The sequence below is a fragment of the Myxocyprinus asiaticus genome, chromosome 9, assembly GCF_019703515.2.
Source record: "Myxocyprinus asiaticus isolate MX2 ecotype Aquarium Trade chromosome 9, UBuf_Myxa_2, whole genome shotgun sequence".
Classification (NCBI taxonomy): domain Eukaryota; kingdom Metazoa; phylum Chordata; class Actinopteri; order Cypriniformes; family Catostomidae; genus Myxocyprinus; species Myxocyprinus asiaticus.
In genome coordinates this window covers 7,884,067-7,904,873 of record NC_059352.1, presented here as the reverse complement: position 1 = coordinate 7,904,873, position 20,807 = coordinate 7,884,067, and the positions used below count along the sequence as shown (strand labels likewise).

The following is a 20,807-nucleotide window of genomic DNA, read 5'->3' as shown; positions in this document are numbered from 1 at the left end:
TAACGATGAACACTGTATGTATTCTGGGTGTATCAATTTGTTGCAACAGACTTAATTTAATATGATTCCTAATTTGCAAAGTACCTCTATTACTGTGCTTCATGCAATTGCCCCTTCTATATTTCCCAGAAAATTTGAGCCTGAATAAATCCAGAGTGGTTTTAAGTATCTGAAAAGAAATGCAAGATTTTTAGACACAGTCAAAATTTATATCAATTACATAAAAAGATCAAAACATTTCACTTTTCTTTAATATTATATTTTCCTTATCATATTAACCTTATACAATCAGGCTGCAGTGAGTTTCACCAACAGTTTCATAGTATAACTAAATATATGATGATTACAAGAGGTAACTTTGTTGCTATGTACCTCAAACGATTAATAAAAAAGCAGACAGTGAGGGAGGAAGCAACTGCTCTCCACAATCTAGGAATCCCACTGCAATTTTAAACAGATTTGAGGAATAAAATGGTCTGAAAAGTAATTATGAACATGCATAAAATAAACACACTCACACTTGTGTCAGCACGAAGGGTTTTGCCTCACGAGCCCCAATAATCTCAGAAAACTATTTCTATATGACAATACGCCCTGAACTACAACTACCATCATGCATTGCGCACTCATTTACTGCGCATGCGTACAGAATTCTGCCCGGACGCGAGCAACGCGTTGAACGAGGAAGGGTGTACCGTTAAAATAGTATATTTTAACGCTTCATTTTACTTTTAGCGTCTTCACAACCAACCAAAAACATGTCAGGAGATGAGGTAAGTAAATAAACGCTGTGAAGCATTGATTGTAATTTAATTATGGTTTATTTAGAGTATGAAAATGGAAGAACAATTGGGCCTACTAGTAAAGGATGTGAGCAAACGTGCACCAGCTCCTCGTTTCTAGATCATTTTTGTCGACTGTCAGCTGATGAGATAGTCAGAAAAACGTAAGATGTTTACTATCATGTCATGCCATTTCACTAACAAAACAAGTAATACCATGGTGTCTTTGTTGCCATGTACCATGGTACTACCACAGTTGTTTGGACATGGTACCATGGTAATACAGTAGTTCTGTGGGCATGTACCATAATAGTACAATAGTTTTTTGGACATATATAATGGTAATACCATGATTTATTGGGGATGATACCATGGGAATACCATTGTAGCTTGAACATGGTAGTACCATGGTGTTTTTTGGACATTTACCATGGTATTTTGGATACATGCCATCTACCAAGGTAAGATCATGGTCTTCCTTGAAGTACCTCAAAGTACTATTTCCACAAAAATGTGGTAATTATTAAGTACCATGTTATTGCTGCACCATGGTACCACCACAGTACATTCTGGAAGGGCCAACTGTACCGTCCAAAGGAGCTTTCACATTTATTGTCTAGTTGATACATAATTCCAATGCTTTAAATGAAAATTGAGTGCATCTCCTTGAAAATATTGATCTGTTATCTTTGTGCAAAACAAAATTAGGACCACAAGCACCAATATTCCACGTTTCTGAAACTAATTGTAGTTGACATCATTTGATTTGTAGAATTAGATCTGACTAGTTTAATTAGAATATGATTGCTTGTCACTATCGTTTTGAAATTTTTGACTCTGTAAAGAGTGTCCTATTCATCAGACAGGGTCTGTGGACTGTCATTGTTGTTGCATCTCCTCATTAAACTCATCTTACTTCCAGATGATATTTGACCCCACTATGACCAAAAAGAAGAAGAAAAAGAAGAAGCCTTTCATGCTTGAGGAAGATGGAGGAGAGGGTGATGAAGGCCAGCAACTGGAGACGAAAGAGATGGAGGCTGATGGAGGGGAGGAAAAAGAGATAGATTTTGATGAAGATGAGGGGAGGAAGAAAGGTAAAGAGCATCTCATTCTTTCCTGCATCAATGTGTTTTTTTTCACTACCTTGTTCGAAAGGATATTTTCCAAAAAAAATAAATTTCTGTCATACTTTACTCACACTCATGTTGTTCCAAGTCAATATTTTTGAAATTCCGTATGTTGGCACTATTGGTGCAGAAATTACAGGGGATGTTAGTTAATGTTCACATCAACCATCAGAATGTGGAAAAATGTGATCTCAGTTATTTTGACTGTGGCATGATTGCTGGTGCCAGATGCTGGTTTGAGTATTTCTGTAACTGCTGATCACCTGGGATTTTCACGCACAACAGTAAGCGACAGTTCTGTGGGCGAAAATGGCTTGTTAATGACAGAGGTCAAGAGGAGAATGCCCAGACTAGTCCAAGCTGACAGGAAGGTGACAGTAACCCAAATAAACACGCGTTACAACAGTGCTATGCAGAAAAGCATTTCTGAATGTACAACACGTTGAACATTGAGGCAGATGGGCTACAGCAGCAGAATACCCCTCCGGGTACCACTACTGTCAGCTTAGAACAGGAAACGGAGGCTGCAGTGGGCACAGGCTCGCCAAAACTGGACTGTAGACAATTGGAAAAACATCAACTGGTCTGACAAATCTGGATTCCTGTGGAGGTACACAAATGGTAGGCCCACTGCTGCCTCAGTTTTCTGTTCTTGGCTGACAGAAGTGGAACCCAATGTGGTCATCTGCTGTTGTAGCCCATCTGCCTCAGTTCGACGTGTTGTGCATTCTGAGATGCTATTCTGCTCACTATAATTGTACATAGTGGTTATCTGAGTTACCGTAGCCTTTCTGTCAGCTCGAAGCATTCTGGCCATTCTCTCTGGCCATTCTCCGTTGACCTTTCTCATCAACAAGGCGTTTTCGTCCACAGAACTGCCTCTCACTGGATGTTTTTTGTTTTTCGCACCATTATCTATACACTCTAGAGCAGACCTGGGCAATTTATGGCCCATGGGCCGGATCCGGCCCTCGATGTGGTTTAATGTGGCCTGCGGCTCATTTATTCTTCCATTGGATATTTCCGTTATCTTGCATTAATGGGACCTAACGTGCCTCCACAAGCGTTTAACATGCTCAGAGTTGTCAGATAAGAGACGCAACACCACCAATTTGAGATTTATACTTGCGCAAATTGGAAATATTCTACCTAATGTTATACTTATTTTGGGCAATCTGGCAACCATGCACACGAGTGCGCTCTTTCTAGCTCTTGCTTTCCCCTTTGAACAAACGTAGCGGTCTCTAGTGCAATATTTTGCTCAATGAAAAGTGTTATATGGCCACTCTGTGTCCATTCTTGAGGCTGCTTGTGATGTTTGGTGCTACTAAGTTTGCAGGTAAATCTTCTCAGTGATTAAATTAATTATAAAAGTAGATCTCTGCATCATTGACACGCGGAGGGGTAATCATTGACGCGAGCAAAAGCAAGCGAGAGATGAATATGTATATGTATTTTTTTATTTGTGCAATTTAGAAATGTTGAAGTCCCCTATGCTAATCTAACACTTGCAGTCATTTATCATAGTCACGCAGCCTGTTTTATTCAGTTGTGTGCAGAATGGAAAGTCAAACCATTGACGAGACCTGCATTATGACCCTTTTAGCCTGTAAACAGGTAAAGTTTTGAGAATAAAATAAGTAAACTCGCCCGCTTTGTGACAAACATTAATAGGTCTATAATTTTCAAAAAAATTGTTTTATTAAAACAGACTGTAGAGAGTGTTAAATTGAATAATATATTAACAGGGAAGTAGAGATGGTGAAATAAATATAAAATAAGCTCAGCCTTTATTCAGTTTTTTAATGCCTGATAGAAAAGTATCTGCCTTTGTAGAGCAATACAATACTTTAGGCCATTGCAGAATAGTCCCATCAGTCACATATACACTTCAGAAAATTGAGTACACAACTATTTCTTGGCATAAAAGATACAAAAACCAAATCAGTGCGGAACATTGTATCCCAAAAGGAGTACAATGTGGCCCCCTATATTCACTACTTAAAGCACGATGTGGCCCCTTTACCAACATAGTTGCCCACCCCTTCTCTAGAGACTGTTGTGTGTGAAAATCCCAGGAGATCAGCAGTTACAGAAATACTCAAACCAGCCCATCTGGCACCAACAATCATGCCACGGTCTAAATCACTGAGATCACATTTTTTCCCCATTATGATGGTTGATGTGAACATTAACTGAAGCTCCTGACCCATATCTGAATTATTTTATACATTACACTGCTGCCACATGATTGGCTGATTAGATAATCGCATGTATAAGTAGATGTACAGATGTACCTAATAAAGTGGCCGGTGATTTACATTAGCTTTGTGAATTTCAATAGGCTGCATTTAATAAATAAATATATAGTCTTAATGCACAGCAGTGCTCTGATGTTTCTCACACACACAACACGCAAGCCCTCCGCACAACTACATCTCCGATGTAGATCCTCGATAGTTCGGTTCACTTACTGTATAACATGTATTGAGATCAGAACCTGAGGAGCAATTCACCAGATTTTGAATGAAAAGCATATTAACCCTTAAATGCATGGGTCTTTCACCAAACATTATTACATATTCTGGCCTTTAGAGATCCAGCAGGTACAGTGGGGTGAAAAAGTGTTTGCCCCCTTCCTGATTTCTTATTTTTTTGCATGGTTGTCACACTTAAATGTTTCAGATCATCAAACAAGTTTAAATATTAGTCAAAGATAACACAAGTAAACACAAAATGCAGTTTTTAAATGAAGGTTGTTATTATTAAGGGAAAACAAAATCCAAACCTACATGGCCCTGTGTGAAAAAGTGTTTGCCCCACCTGTTAAAACATAACTTAACTGTGGTTTATCACACCTGAGTTCAATTTCTTTAGCCACACCCAGGCCTGATTACTGCCACACCTGTTCTCAATCAAGAAATCACTTAAATAGGACCTGCCTGACAAAGTGAAGTAGACCAAAAGATCTTCAAAAGCTAGACATCATGCCGAGATCCAAAGAAATTCAGGAACAAATGAGAAAGAAAGTAATTGAGATCTATCAGTCTGGAAAAGGTTATAAAGCCATTTCTAAAGCTTTAGGACTCCAGAGAACCACAGTGAGAGCCATTATCCACAAATGGCGAAAACATGGAACAGTGGCGAACCTTCCCAGGAGTGGCCGGCCGACCAAAATTACCCCAAGAGCGCAGCGACAATTCATCCAAGAGGTCACAAAAGACCCCACAACAACATCCAAAGAACTGCAGGCCTCACTTGCCTCAGTTAAGGTCAGTGTTCATGACTCCACCATAAGAAAGAGACTGGGCAAAAATGGCCTGCATGGCAGAGTTCCAAGACGAAAACCTCTGCTGAGCAAAAAGAACATTAAGGCTCGTCTCATTTTTGCCAGAAAACATCTTGATGATCTCCAAGACTTTTGGGAAAATACTCTGTGGACTGACGAGACAAAAGTTGTACTTTTTGGAAGGTGTGTGTCCCATTACATCTGGCGTAAAAGTAACACTGCATTTCAGAAAAAGAACATCATACCAACAGTAAAATGTGGTGGTGGTAGTGTGATGGTCTGGGGCTGCTTCAGGACCTGGAAGACTTGCTGTGATAAATGGAACCATGAATTCTGCTGTCTACCAAAAAATCCTGAAGGAGAATGTCCGGCCATCTGTTCGTGACCTCAAGCTGAAGCGAACTTGGGTTCTGCAGCAGGACAATGATCCAAAACACACCAGCAAGTCCACCTCTGAATGGCTGAAGAAAAACAAAATGAAGACTTTGGAGTGGCCTAGTCAAAGTCCTGACCTGAATCCTATTGAGATGCTGTGGCATGACCTTAAAAAGGCAGTTCATGCTCGAAAACCCTCCAATGTGGCTGAATTACAACAATTCTGCAAAGATGAGTGGGCCAAAATTCCTCCACAGCGCTGTAAAAGACTCATTGCAAGTTATCGCAAATGCTTGATTGCAGTTGTTGCTGCTAAGGGTGGCCCAACCAGTTATTAGGTTTAGGGTGCAATCACTTTTTCACACAGGGCCATGTAGGTTTGGATTTTGTTTTCCCTTAATAATAACAACCTTCATTTAAAAACTGCATTTTGTTATCTTTGACTAATATTTAAACTTGTTTGATGATCTGAAACATTTAAGTGTAACAAACATGCAAAAAAATAAGAAATCAGGAAGGGGGCAAACACTTTTTCACACCACTGTATATCTATCATGAATGGATCTACAAAATGCCCAGATAGTGTCATATTTTCAAAACATTTTCAAGACATTTTTAACAAATCTAGGACAGGATTCAGTACTTCCACACTGAAATTTCATGAGATACAACTGGCTGTCAAACGCATTGAGCTACATATAACACAAAAGATACACAAATGTATTTTCTCAGGTACATTTTGAGTGTAAATAGATGCACAACCTACATAATTTCACTAGTACACCCAAATGGTAATAGCCAAATCATACTGTTCATGTGTTACACTTGCTATAGTTTACCTCCACATTGCTTCTTCGTTGATTCTTCTTGCAACAGCACCACCTTGTATAAGAAATAGCATGTATTAGGAATGCACTGATATGACATTTTTTGACTGATACCGATATTAACAAATAACTATTGGCTGATACCGTTTATATTTTTTTCTCCGGAATTGTTTTAAAAATGTACAAAAAGTTACAAAAGCTTTTGTTCTAACAATAAATAATTTCCATTGATCATGGATTGGATCTGTTGACACATGACAGGCCAACATTTTAAAGAGAGCCACAATGAAAGATAAATAGGAGATAAAAAGATAAAATATTGAAAAATAGCTAAATATCATAGCATTATGCTTGATGTAAAAAAAAAAAAATAAAAAAAAAAAAAGGTTATTTATACTTTAACATTTTTATGCACTTCTGTTTTTGCAGTTCAAAACAACAGAACTCACATTTTACTTGTTTGCACTGTTTAAAATAGAACATCACAAATTAATATTACGCAAACATATTACGTTGGGCAATTCCACGGAAATGTCAACCACATCAATTAAAAGAGAAGGGTTGAAAAATACTAAAGAGGTGTGAGCATAACAACAAAAAATATAGGTGAGGTACAGGGGTTGGAATGAGGTCCCGGGTCACTAAAGACCCGAGGAATGCATCAAAGTGTTAAACTTCTGTGAACTAGCCCACAAACAGACACACTAATCAAAATAAAAGTCCCAAGGTTTTAAAGTTAAGAAATTACAACTGAAATATATTACTATTGTATAATACAATTAAAATATATACACTATATTGCCAAAAGTATTCGCTCACCCATCCAAATAATTGAATTCAGGCGTTCCAATCACTTCCATGGCCACAGGTGTATAAAATGAAGCACCTAGGCATGCAGACTGCTTCTACAAACATTTGTGAAAGAATGGGCCGCTCTCAGGAGCTCAGTGAATTCCAGCGTGGTACTGTGATAGGATGCCACCTGTGCAACAAGTCCAGTCGTGAAATTTCCTCGCTACTAAATATTCCACAGTCAACTGTCAGTGGTATTATAACAAAGTGGAAGCGATTGGGAATGACAGCAACTCAGCCACGAAGTGGTAGGCCACGTAAAATGACAGCGGGGTCAGCGGATGCTGAGGCGCATAGTGCGAAGAGGTCGCCAACTTTCTGCAGAGTCAATCGCTACAGACCTCCAAAGTTCATGTGGCCTTCAGATTAGCTCAAGAACAGTGCGTGGAGAGCTTCATGGAATGGGTTTCCATGGCCGAGCAGCTGCATTCAAGCCATACATCACCAAGTGCAATGCAAAGCGTCGGATGCAGTGGTGTAAAGCACGCAGCCACTGGACTCTAGAGCAGTGGAGACGCGTTCTCTGGAGTGATGAATCACGCTTCTCCATCTGGCAATCTGATGGACGAGTCTGGGTTTGGCGGTTGCCAGGAGAATGGTACTTGTCTGACTGCATTGTGCCAACTGTGAAGTTTGGTGGAGGGGGGATTATGGTGTGGGGTTGTTTTTCAGGAGCTGGACTTGGCCCCTTAGTTCCAGTGAAAGGAACTCTGAATGCTTCAGCATACCAAGAGATTTTGGACAATTCCATGCTCCCAACTTTGTGGGAACAGTTTGGGAATGGCCCCTTCCTGTTCCAACATGACTGCGCACCAGTGCACAAAGCAAGGTCCATAAAGACATGGATGAGCGAGTTTGGTGTGGAAGAACTTGACTGGCCTGCACAGAGTCCTGACCTCAACCCGATAGAGCACCTTTGGGATGAATTGGTGCGAAGACTGCGAGCCAGGCCTTCTCGTCCAACATCAGTGTCTGACCTCACAAATGCGCTTCTGGAAGAATGGTCAAAAATTCCCATAAACACACTCCTAAACCTTGTGGAAAGCCTTCCCAGAAGAGTTGAAGCTGTTATAGCTGCAAAGGGTGGGCCGACGTCATATTAAACCCTATGGATTAAGAATGGGATGTCACTTAAGTTCATATGCGTCTAAAGGCAGATGAGCGAATACTTTTGGCAATATAGTGTATATACAGGTGCATCTCAATAAATTAGAATGTCGTGGAAAAGTTCATTTATTTCAGTAATTCAACTCAAATTGTGAAACTCGTGTATTAAATAAATTCAATACACACAGACTGAAGTAGTTTAAGTCTTTGGTTCTTTTAATTGTGATGATTTTGGCTCACATTTAACAAAAACCCACCAATTCACTATCTCAACAAATTAGAATACATCATAAGACCAATAAAAAAAACATTTTTAGTGAATTGTTGGCCTTCTGGAAAGTATGTTCATTTACTGTATATGTACTCAATACTTGGTAGGGGCTCCTTTTGCTTTAATTACTGCCTCAATTCGGCGTGGCATGGAGGTGATCAGTTTGTGGCACTGCTGAGGTGGTATGGAAGCCCAGGTTTCTTTGACAGTGGCCTTCAGCTCATCTGCATTTTTTGGTCTCTTGTTTCTCATTTTCCTCTTGACAATACCCCATAGATTCTCTATGGGGTTCAGGTCTGGTGAGTTTGCTGGCCAGTCAAGCACACCAACACCATGGTCATTTAACCAACTTTTGGTGCTTTTGGCAGTGTGGGCAGGTGCCAAATCCTGCTGGAAAGTGAAATCAGCATCTTTAAAAAGCTGGTCAGCAGAAGGAAGCATGAAGTGCTCCAAAATTTCTTGGTAAACGGGTGCAGTGACTTTGGTTTTCAAAAAACACAATGGACCAACACCAGCAGATGACATTGCACTCCAAATCATCACAGACTGTGGAAACCTAACACTGGACTTCAAGCAACTTGGGCTATGAGCTTCTCCACCCTTCCTCCAGACTCTAGGTCCTTGGTTTCCAAATGAAATACAAAACTTGCTCTCATCTGAAAAGAGGACTTTGGAACACTGGGCAACAGTCCAGTTCTTCTTCTCCTTAGCCCAGGTAAGACGCCTCTGACGTTGTCTGTGGTTCAGGAGTGGCTTAACAAGAGGAATATGACAACTGTAGCCAAATTCCTTGACATGTCTGTGTGTGGTGGCTCTTGATGCCTTGACCCCAGCCTCAGTCCATTCCTTGTGAAGTTCACCCAAATTCTTGAATCGATATTGCTTGACAGTCATAAGGCTGCGGTTCTCTTGGTTGGTTGTGCATCTTTTTCTTCCACACTTTTTCCTTCCACTCAACTTTCTGTTAACATGCTTGGATACAGCACTCTGTGAACAGCCAGCTTCTTTGGCAATGAATGTTTGTGGCTTACCCTCCTTATGAAGGGTGTCAGTGATTGTCTTCTGGACAACTGTCAGATCAGCAGTCTTCCCCATGATTGTGTAGCCTAGTGAACCAAACTGAGAGACCATTTTGAAGGCTCAGGAAACCTTTGCAGGTGTTTTGAGTTGATTAGCTGATTGGCATGTCACCATATTCTAATTTGTTGAGATAGTGAATTGGTGGGTTTTTGTTAAATGTGAGCCAAAATCATCACAATTAAAAGAACCAAAGACTTAAACTACTTCAGTCTGTGTGCATTGAATTTATTTAATACACGAGTTTCACAATTTGAGTTGAATTACTGAAATAAATGAACTTTTCCACGACATTCTAATTTATTGAGATGCACCTGTATATATATCATTTTTATATTATTATTATTATTAATAATAGTATTTTATTATAATTTTTTATATGAGATTTCACTTATATTGAAGTTGAATGGGTTCTAAATAACAAAATAAAAGGTGCCATCAATTTAAGTCTTGACACATGTTGAAAAAATTTGTAAAGACAATTGGCCTCTTTTCTACTGAAGTCTTTTACTGCAATTACTGTTAATTTTGCTGCTGCATTATCCAGTAGAGTTTTAAAAAAAAGTTATTTTAAATAGGCTACATGTGATTGTTTTTTTTTTTTTTATGTAATAGTTGTTGTTTTTTTTTTCTTTTTTTCTCTGTTTTATAATGAAATAATGTGTTGTTTTTGTTTCTTAATATATATATAATATATATAAGAGTGTCCTCAATCAGTTATACACAGTGAGGTATAGATATTCTAAAGAAAAACACAAAAGTGGTATCGAATCGATATCGTCCGATACTGAGAAGTCAGGTTTCGAAATCGGATCAGGAGAGAAAAAAATCGTATCTGTGCATCCCTAGAAATGACACACTTTACAGCTTAGCGATTTTTTTTTTTTTTATAATTTTTTATGGCATGTGAAAACTGTTTGTAGTTTAACCTCTGCAAAAATCCTTTTTGAATTCCTTGTTAACCATTATGTTTATCAGACATGTAGAACATGATCAAAAATTAACCAAGAAAAATCTTGATTTGTTCTCTTTGGTAATGTTCCTATTGTGATTCAGAAACATCAGATGACCTGGACGACCTGAACTTCTTCAACCAGAAGAAAAAGAAAAAGAAATCGAAAAAGGAAAAGATTTTTGATGCTGAGCTTGAAGAAGGAATGAAGGTCAGTGAATTGTGTACACATGTATACTGTTGCACTCTCTGGTGTATTCACCACCATAATTGTTTTTCTTTTAAATATGTTTCGACAATAGCCTTTGAAAAATAATCTCAACCTACACAAGATTTTTTCTTTGCAGTGTATTCTGTTCAACAAACCATTGTCAAGCATTATTGTAAACTAATATATATATATATATATATATATATCATATTTCCAGGAGCTGAAGATTGAAACAGAGCCACCAGAGGCGTTCGAGGATGATGACTTAATGCTGCCCGCTAAGAAAAAGAAAACAAGAAAAGTTAAAGATTTCCAAGAGGACACAGACATTCAGGGCAAAGATGACGGTAAGTACAGTGCATAATCATAGTTTGGATATTTTTTTCAACACCTTGAATGTAACATTTGCAATCTGAGTCTCTGCTGTTTGTTTGAAAGGTGTTGAAGATGATGACTGTAAAAACGCAGATGACATCACATTCAGCACACAGATGGGTCCTGCCTGGGCGGGCTCAGAGAGAGACTACACATATGATGAGGTAAACTGCAGAATCTCGTGGTACAGAACATTTTCAATTGATAAAAGGGCTCATAATAACAAGGCCGCTGCTATCTAGTAGATTTCACATTATCATCACATTATTTCTCAGCTTTTGAACAGAGTATTTAACATCATGCGGGAAAAGAATCCAGACATGGTTGCAGGAGAGAAGAGGAAGTTTGTGATGAAACCTCCTCAAGTTGTCCGAGTCGGCACAAAGAAGACTTCCTTTGTAAATTTCACAGACATCTGCAAACTGTAAGTCAAAATTGTAAATGTCAAGCAGTTTATAGTATCATGACATTAGAGGCTTAAAACATTTTTACTTTTCTCTTGAGTTGACTTTAGTTTATTGCTCTGAACAACTGGAAAGTGACACATTATCTATGTACTTTAAGATGCCCGATAATATAAACATTCTTAATACTATTTTTAAAAGTGCATGTCAAGTAACTCTAAGAATGCCAACCAGTGTCAGAAATTAAGGGGCAATATTTGCCCCCTGGATTTGATTTTCAGTGGTATTATCTTACCTTTTATAAGGGCAGTTCTCAAGATTGAGACTTTATTAACTCTTATCCTTAAAATTAATATGCAATAATGAATAACTAGACTTTTTAAAAAAATATATATATAATCTAAATCAAGATAAAAACAGAATTAATTCATTACTGGGGCATTTTTTGCCCCCACATTATGAATTATGGGGGCATTTTAGTCAATTTTGTGGCATTTTTGCTGCCAACTAACAATTCAGTCAGATATCTGGGACCGTTATCCCTTTTTTCAAAACTTATAATGTTTCTTACACACTACTTATTTTGTCATTTGTCAGGTTGCACCGACAGCCAAAACATCTTTTGGCTTTTTTGCTGGCTGAGTTAGGTACAAGGTGAGTCTATTCTGTTCTATGATTATACTATATTTTATTAAATTATTCAAACCCCTAATCCTACTTGTTAGCCTTGGACATGTAACTCATCCTGCACCATTTGTCAAATGTTCATGAATGATACCTGAAATCGTTCAGCTTGTTGAGCAGACTATTCTAAGTTTTATTGACTTTCCTATGCAATCTGACATAGAATTTTTGCCTGAAAAAAATCCCATAAACCAACATTTGAGGGACCTAAAACCACTTAGCAATACCATAGAAAAACACCCAGAACACCCTAGCAACCGCATAACAGTGACCTAAAGACACCTCAGAACACCCTAGCTTCATGCTGGCAAGTTCTGCATTATCAAGCACAACTGCAATTTTCTCAAAAAGATGTAAAAAATCTAGTTATTGTGAATGTTTGTTTTTGTGTGTGTGTGTCTGTGTGTGTGTGTATATGAATCTGTATGTGAACTGGAGATTGTTAGTTCAAAGGAATATTCCAGGGTTCAATACAAGTTAAGCTCAATTGGCAAGACCCGTCCCTTCTTTTCTTTAAAAAAAAAAAAAAGCAATATGCATGTTAACATGATTTTAGTGGGATAAAATCACCTGCCTTAACTGTGTAACGGTTTACAACTTTGTTGCTATTACTACGTAACACTGTAAACTCTAAAACACTTAAATGACCATACAAATTATTTAAACAACTTTACAGCTCAAATACATGTTTATTGTAACGTTATTGTAACAATAAAGAATTAATGTAAGTGCTTTTATAAAATTATAAGCTTCACATTTCTGCATTTTTAAACCCTCCAGAAATTGGCCCCATTCACTTTCATTGTAAGTCTCATTTTAACATAAATTAAAACAAAATTTTAATATAAAGGAACGAGTCTAAATTAATTTATATGGTAATCGACATTGTCACAAATGCTGTAGATTGACGTTAACTTGTATTGAACCCAGAATATTCCTTTAATGTGGAACATGACTGAACCCACTTTTCTTTATGGGTGACCATTAACCTCATAAAATATCATCCCAGTGTCCCAACTGTCAGTTTATTTTTCCATGGTCTCTGTCTGGCCTCAGTGTCACTGAAACCTTCCACCAGAACAGTTTACAGAGGTTTTCTACAAGAAATATGAAACCTGAATCAGTTGAAAGAGCAATTGCTGTAACATTGCTGCTGTATAGAGACAGGTTGAACCTGTGATAGTTTCAAAAGGCATTATTAAATGATTACTGAGCTGGTATTAGTGCTGAACACACCTCATTGTTGAGAGTGACGTATCTCAGTGGACACATGGAAGAAAACAGATGTTCAGAATAGCTCAAGTTTTCAGTTGTGAAATAGATCAGTTTTATACACCACGAGAATTCTATTTTCTGTAGCTGAAATGTTAGAATGTTTAGAAATACACTGCCTGGCCAAAAAAAAAAAAAAAAAAGAAAAGTCTCATACTCTAATATTTCATTGGACCGCCTTTAGCTTTGATTACTGCGCGCATTCGTCGTGGCATAGTTTTGACAACCTTATGCAACGTCACAACATTTATTTCCGTCCAGAGTTGCATACATTTTTGGCCGAGATCTTGAATTGATAGTCTTCTCCGTAAAGTTTTCTCCAGCACATCCAAAAGACTTCGAATGGGGTTAAGGTCAGGACTCTGTGGTGGCCAACTCATGTGTGAAAATGATTCCTCATCCTCCCTGAACCACTCTTAAACCGTTTGAGCCTGATGAATCTTGACATTGTCGTCCTGGAATATGTCTGTGCCGTCAGGGAAGAAAAAAATCCAATGATGGCATAAACTGGTCATTAGGCCTGTCACGATAACTACTTTTGTTGGACAACTTTTAATTCTTAAGAATATTCAGACATTGGAATCGGAATGTCAAAAAAATAAAAATAAAATTTAAATCAGAAAGGCCCCTCTCTATCTCCAACTGAGGTTTTGGTTCCCAGCTTGGAAAACTGGATGGGATGGTTATGTTTTAGATGAGCTTTTAGGTTGTAATGCCACTTGTCGTTGCCACTGTTTTTAAACAAAGTCGGCATACCAGCTCGTTCACGTTAATGGACTCTCCTCTCTCATTCAGCTTAAAGCTAAAAAGTTCCCACACCAGAGCTGTGGAATGCGGCTTTGAAACCAAGTCCATTTGGACTTATTCTTCCAAACTTTCTGGCTGGAATTATGCAGTCATCGGGAAAACACCTATTACAGGGCTCGACATTAAGCATCGTCATGTGCTTGTCCTTCGGACAAGTAAATTGGTCATTCACTTGTCCGAGTAAATAAGTTACTTGTCCGGAGACAAAAACAAAAGAAAGGATGTAAGAAAAAAATAATAAGCCTTCATCATCATCATTTACACCTGATAGGGATTAAGAACACAGTGCAGAAAGATGGTAAATCATTACTAACCCTCAAGCCTGTATGAATTTCTCTCTTCTGAGGAACACTGAGGATTTTTGGCAGAATGTTAGTCACAGTCACTATTCACTGTCACTGCATCTTTTTTTTCGCCATAAAATAAGAGGATTGAGACTGAAACTAACATTCCCACTAACATCATCTTTTGAGTTCCACGGAAGATAGAAAGTCAGACAGGATTGGAACAACATGAAGGCGAGTAATGATGACATCATTTTTGGTAACACTTTACAGTAAGGTTCATTAGCATTAGATAATGCATTAGCTATCATGAACTAACAATGAACACTAATTTACAGCATTTATCAATCTTAGTTAATGTTAGTTACTAAAATAATACAATTGTTCATTGTTAGTTCATAGTGCACGAACTCATGTTAACATATGCATCTTTTTATTTTAATGTATGAAAATGTATTAATATACTGTGTGTTGGAATTAACATTAACCAAGATTAATAAATTATATAAAAGTGGTGTTTCTTGTTAGTTCATGTTAACTGATGTAGTTAACTAACATTAACAAATGAAACCTTTTTGTAAAGTGTTATCAAATTTTCATTTTTGTGTAAATCATCTCTTTGAGAGTACAAGTCAGTTCTGACCAGTTGCATTAAAAACGGCTGTTTAATATTGACAAAATGCATTGGAAAACAGATAAAATCCTGAGAGAACCTTGCTGCTAAATCAGTTATGTTGTATATTCAAAACAGATATGCATATTAAAGATAATGTTTTCATTGTGTGTAATTTATTAATGTTATAGTGTTAATATTATTATATACTTATTATGCGCACGAATAGCAGAGCACAGTTAAGCTTCACAGACCCTGCGCACATCCTTGTCCCACATGAAAAGCATATTTAGCCCTCAGTGAAATGAATATAATACGGTTGCTTCATCGCCTGACGGAAATGCGTTGGGACGTCACTGACATGACAGTATTAAAATAAAGGTACATCTTTAAAAAAAATTCTATATCGATATTGACGTGTTGTATCGATAACATTGGATCGTTGGTTATTGGATCGATGCATCGTTACACCCCTAGTATCCCGTGGTCATGGAAAAGATTTTACTGTGTTTCAGAAGGGGCAAATTATTGGCCTGCATCAAGCAAAGAAAACAACTAAGGAGATTGCTGAAATCACTGGAATTGTGTTAAGAACTGTCCAACGCATTATTAAAACCTGGAAGGATAGTGCTGAACCGTCAGCTTTGCGAAAGAAATGTGGTCGGAATTTTTTTTTTTAATGATCCTGATCGGAGATCACAAACGCTTGGTCACATCATAAAAAATCGACAGTAGAACTCATGGCTATGTTTAATTGTGAAAGTAAGAGCATTTCCACACGCACAATGCGACGAGAACTTAGAGGACTGGGACTAAACAGCTGTGTGGCCACAAGAAAGCCACTTGTTAGTGAGGCTAATCTGAAAAAATGACTTCAGTTTGCTAGGGAGCATAAAGATTGGACTGTGCAGCAATGGGAAAAGGTCATGTGGTCTGATGAGTCCAGATTTACCCTATTCCAAAGCGATAGGCACATCAGGGTAAGAAGGGAAGTGCATGAAGCAATGCACCCGTCATGCATAGTGCCCACTGTACAAACCTCTGGATGCAGTGTTATGATCTGGGGTTGCTTCAGTTGGTCAGGTCTAGGATCAGCAACGTTATGCGGCAATAAAATGAAGTCCGCTGACTACCTGAATGTACTGAATGACCAGTAGGCCTATCACGATAATTATGTTATTGACTTATCATATGATATATGGACATGACTTCGATAATTTTTGCTGACCTCGATTTTGCCCATTGTGTTTACATGCATGTTTGATTACATAAGAATGAATGTCACCAACATTTTAGCCAGTTGCTCTGCGTCTGTGCTCTCGTCTGCTCTTTTTTTTTTTTTTTTTTTTTTTTTTTTGTCCGAGGCTAATAAGTGTTTTAATACAGGGCTTGACATTAACGCTTGTCCGGGTGAAGTGGAAATTTTGAACAAGCAAGTTAAAGCGACCCATTTGAATTTTACATGAGAATTTGCTATTTTAAAGTACCATGGAGCAGTTCATCCATCATGTGAAACGTCTTGACAACGGCAAAATTCTGAACAGCACTAATGAGTGAAAGAGAAATCACCTGCTGCTCAGCTCCAGCATCAGTTATATGACTTTACACATCTACATCAACACCCTTACTTAAATACAGGTGCATCTCAATAAATTGGAATGTCGTGGAAAAGTTAATTTATTTCAGTAATTCAACTCAAATTGTGAAACTCGTGTATTAAATAAATTCAGTGCACACGGACTGAAGTAGTTTAAGTCTTTGGTTCTTTTAATTGTGATGATTTTGGCTCACATTTAACAAAAACCCACCAATTCACTATCTCAACAAATTAGAATATGGTGACATGCCAATCAGCTAATCAACTCAAAACACCTGCAAAGGTTTCCTGAGCCTTCAAAATGGTCTCTCAATTTGGTTCATTAGGCTACACAATCATGGGGAAGACTGCTGATCTGACAGTTGTCCAGAAGACAATCATTGACACACTTCACAAGGAGGGTAAGCCACAAACATTCATTGCCAAAGAAGCTGGCTGTTCACAGAGTGCTGTATCCAAGCATGTTAACAGAAAGTTGAGTGGAAGGAAAAAGTGTGGAAGAAAAAGATGCACAACCAACCGAGAGAACCGCAGCCTTATGAGGATTGTCAAGCAAAATCGATTTAAGAATTTGGGTGAACTTCACAAGGAATGGACTGAGGCTGGGGTCAAGGCATCAAGAGCCACCACACACAGACGTGTCAAGGAATTTGGCTACAGTTGTCGTATTCCTCTTGTTAAGCCACTCCTGAACCACAGACAACGTCAGAGGCGTCTTACCCGGGCTAAGGAGAAGAAGAACTGGACTGTTGCCCAGTGTTCCAAAGTCCTCTTTTCAGATGAGAGCAAGTTTTGTATTTCATTTGGAAACCAAGGTCCTAGAGTCTGGAGGAAGGGTGGAGAAGCTCATAGCCCAAGTTGCTTGAAGTCCAGTGTTAAGTTTCCAGTCTGTGATGATTTGGGGTGCAATGTCATCTGCTGGTGTTGGTCCATTGTGTTTTTTGAAAACCAAAGTCACTGCACCCGTTTACCAAGAAATTTTGGAGCACTTCATGCTTCCTTCTGCTGACCAGCTTTTTAAAGATGCTGATTTCATTTTCCAGCAGGATTTGGCACCTGCCCACACTGCCAAAAGCACCAAAAGTTGGTTAAATGACCATGGTGTTGGTGTGCTTGACTGGCCAGCAAACTCACCAGACCTGAACCCCATAGAGAATCTATGGGATATTGTCAAGAGGAAAATGAGAAACAAGAGACCAAAAAATGCAGATGAGCTGAAGGCCACTGTCAAAGAAACCTGGGTTTCCATACCACCTCAGCAGTGCCACAAACTGATCACCTCCATGCCATGCCGAATTGAGGCAGTAATTAAAGCAAAAGGAGCCCCTACCAAGTATTGAGTACATATACAGTAAATGAACATACTTTCATTTACTGTATATAATAGAAGGCCAACAATTCACTAAAAATGTTTTTTTTATTGGTCTTATGATGTATTCTAATTTGTTGGAGATAGTGAATTGGTGGGTTTTTGTTAAATGTGAGCCAAAATCATCACAATTAAAAGAACCAAAGACTTAAACTACTTCAGTCTGTGTGCACTGAATTTATTTAATACACAAGTTTCACAATTTGAGTTGAATTACTGAAATAAATGAATTTTTCCACGACATTCTAATTTATTGAGATGCACCTGTATATCCCAGTTAACTGTAACAGAATTTTTCATCACAACTGTGGAAATTGTAGCCAAGAAAACTGCGGATAGCACAGATAGTTGGAAACAAGTCATGGGTATGTAAGTACTTTGAATTGGATTAAACTGAAAAATAAGCTGTAATCAAACGATTGATGATCACTTGTGTGTGACTTTTATTTTTATATATTATTATCTGTATAATTTTTTTCAACATCTGAAGTACCTTATTTTGTTATGGATGTCCCAATGTGGATACTAAATTTGCACTTTTCAGAGAGCTCAATGAAATATTCAGATTATATTTTGGTTGCATTTGAGGGCAAAATTTTTTTATTGATTGTGTAAAATAGGCACATAATATCGGAATATCGATCACAGGCCCCTGAATCGAATCGAAATCGTATTGCGGCAGACTTTGAAGTATGGGCAAATATCGGATCGTAGGCCAAGAGAATCGTATACGAAGATCATATCGTGATGAAACAGCCGATTTACATCCCTACGGGATACGTCTTCTGACATGGTTGTTTAAGAAAAGAGAAGCTACACTGCATCAGTTAGGGTTAAAATAATTGTTGCCAGTTGAAACATATTAATCACTGCAATAATGATCCAATCATAGGCTCATAAGTATCTGCTTATTTAAATCCAAATGGTGATTTATTTATTTTTTTGGCCAGGGAGTTAAGGAAATTGTATTTTGAGGTGGTTCCTTAAAACTATAGACTTCTGTTTTAATATGAAAATTTATGTTGAACAGCCGTATTAACCAATGTTTCCACTTTTCAGTGGGTCTATAGACGGAAATAATCAGCTTGTCATCAAAGGCAGATTCCAGCAGAAACAGATAGAGAATGTCTTACGAAGATATATAAGTAAGTGTGTGGTTGTTGAATTATAGGAATGTGATTACATTGTGACAATGTATAAATGTCATTGCATTAGATAAAAAATATCTAAATTACATTTATTTTATTAAGAATGATAGCACAAACTAAACGAATAGATACACTGTTCAAAATGAAGACAAAGTATTTGGACACTTTCTGGTGAGATTAATTTGGCAAAAAGCATATTGAGTCAACCTCATGTGTTTTTCCCTCCTGCAGAGGAATACGTGACATGCCACACGTGTCGGTCTCCTGACACAATCTTGCAGAAGGATACACGTCTGTACTTCCTGCAGTGTGAGACGTGTCATTCCCGATGCTCAGTCGCCAGCATCAAGACCGGCTTCCAGGCCGTGACGGGCAAGAGAGCACAGTTGCGTGCCAAAGCCAACTAATGCCTGTCCCTTTGCCATCACCCACCATTATACGGCCCACCTGAACACCTGTGCTCCATGGCCAAACTCAACAAATCAGCTCAATTGCAGATTTCACCAGAATCTAAACTAGAACAGAGTTCTAATAAAATACATGAAATCTCCATTATAGAATTGCCTATGCACATGGAAATATAGAATTTGCAAAGTCTTGATTTGTTTAGTTTGGCTGTGTGAGCTTGCAGTGCTGTGAGATATTGAGGGAGATCGCGAGGCCTGGAGGATTTTATGAATGAACTGTTGGTGAATTTGTTGTATTACCTTAAAAAAATAAAATAAAAATAAACAAAATTTATACCAGCTGGGCAAACATGTGGTGTGTACTTTTTTTGCGAAAGAAGTATTGCTTTGTTTTTGGACAAAGTTTGGATATAATTAAGAAAAAAAGCATATTCAATTTAAAGGGACAGTTCACCCAAAAATGTAAATTCTCATAATTCTCATCCTCATGCCATCACAGATGTGTATGACTTTCTTCAGCAGAACACAAACAAAGATTTTTAGAACAATATTTTAGCTCTGTAGGTACAATGCAAGTGAATGGTGGCTATAAAAGTAATCCATAAGACTCCAGTGGTTAAATCTGTCTTCTGAAGAGATCTAATCGGTTTTGGGTGAGAACAGATAAAAATATAGCTGGTTTGGTCGCTTTGGAAGACCACTGGAGTCTTATGGGTCACTATTATGCTGCCTTTATGTGCTTTTTGGAGCTTCAAAGTTTTGGTCACCATTCACTTGCATTGTATGGACCTACACGGCAAAGATATCCTTAAATTCTTGTTTGTGTTCAGCAGAAGAAAGTCATACACATCTGGGATGGCATGAGGGTGAGTAAACGATGAGAGAATTTTCTTTTTTTTGTGATCACATCAAAAGTGTGATGTAGGTGTGCTATCAGGGATGTATTATTTCTAGTCTTAGAGTCCTGAAAATGA

The 20,807-nt window shown here is 38.0% G+C and overlaps 1 protein-coding gene across 1 annotated transcript; it reads left to right on the top strand.

The window, feature by feature from the left end:
* The first annotated feature begins 627 nt into the window (after positions 1–627).
* LOC127445958 (eukaryotic translation initiation factor 2 subunit 2-like) lies at positions 628–20,182 on the top strand. Its single transcript, XM_051706497.1, has 9 exons — positions 628–773; positions 1,705–1,879; positions 10,767–10,873; positions 11,091–11,220; positions 11,312–11,412; positions 11,524–11,672; positions 12,250–12,306; positions 19,338–19,423; positions 19,658–20,182. The coding sequence occupies exons 1-9, from the start codon at positions 759–761 to the stop codon at positions 19,831–19,833; spliced, it is 996 nt and encodes a 331-aa protein (XP_051562457.1). The 5' UTR covers positions 628–758; the 3' UTR covers positions 19,834–20,182.
* Positions 20,183–20,807: the final 625 nt, after the last annotated feature.

Coding starts and splice junctions, on each gene's coding strand:
- LOC127445958 (XM_051706497.1), top strand. Junction 12,307..19,337: donor CTGGCTGAGTTAGGTACAAG/GTGAGTCTATTC, acceptor TCCACTTTTCAG/TGGGTCTATAGACGGAAATA. Junction 19,424..19,657: donor TGTCTTACGAAGATATATAA/GTAAGTGTGTGG, acceptor TCCCTCCTGCAG/AGGAATACGTGACATGCCAC.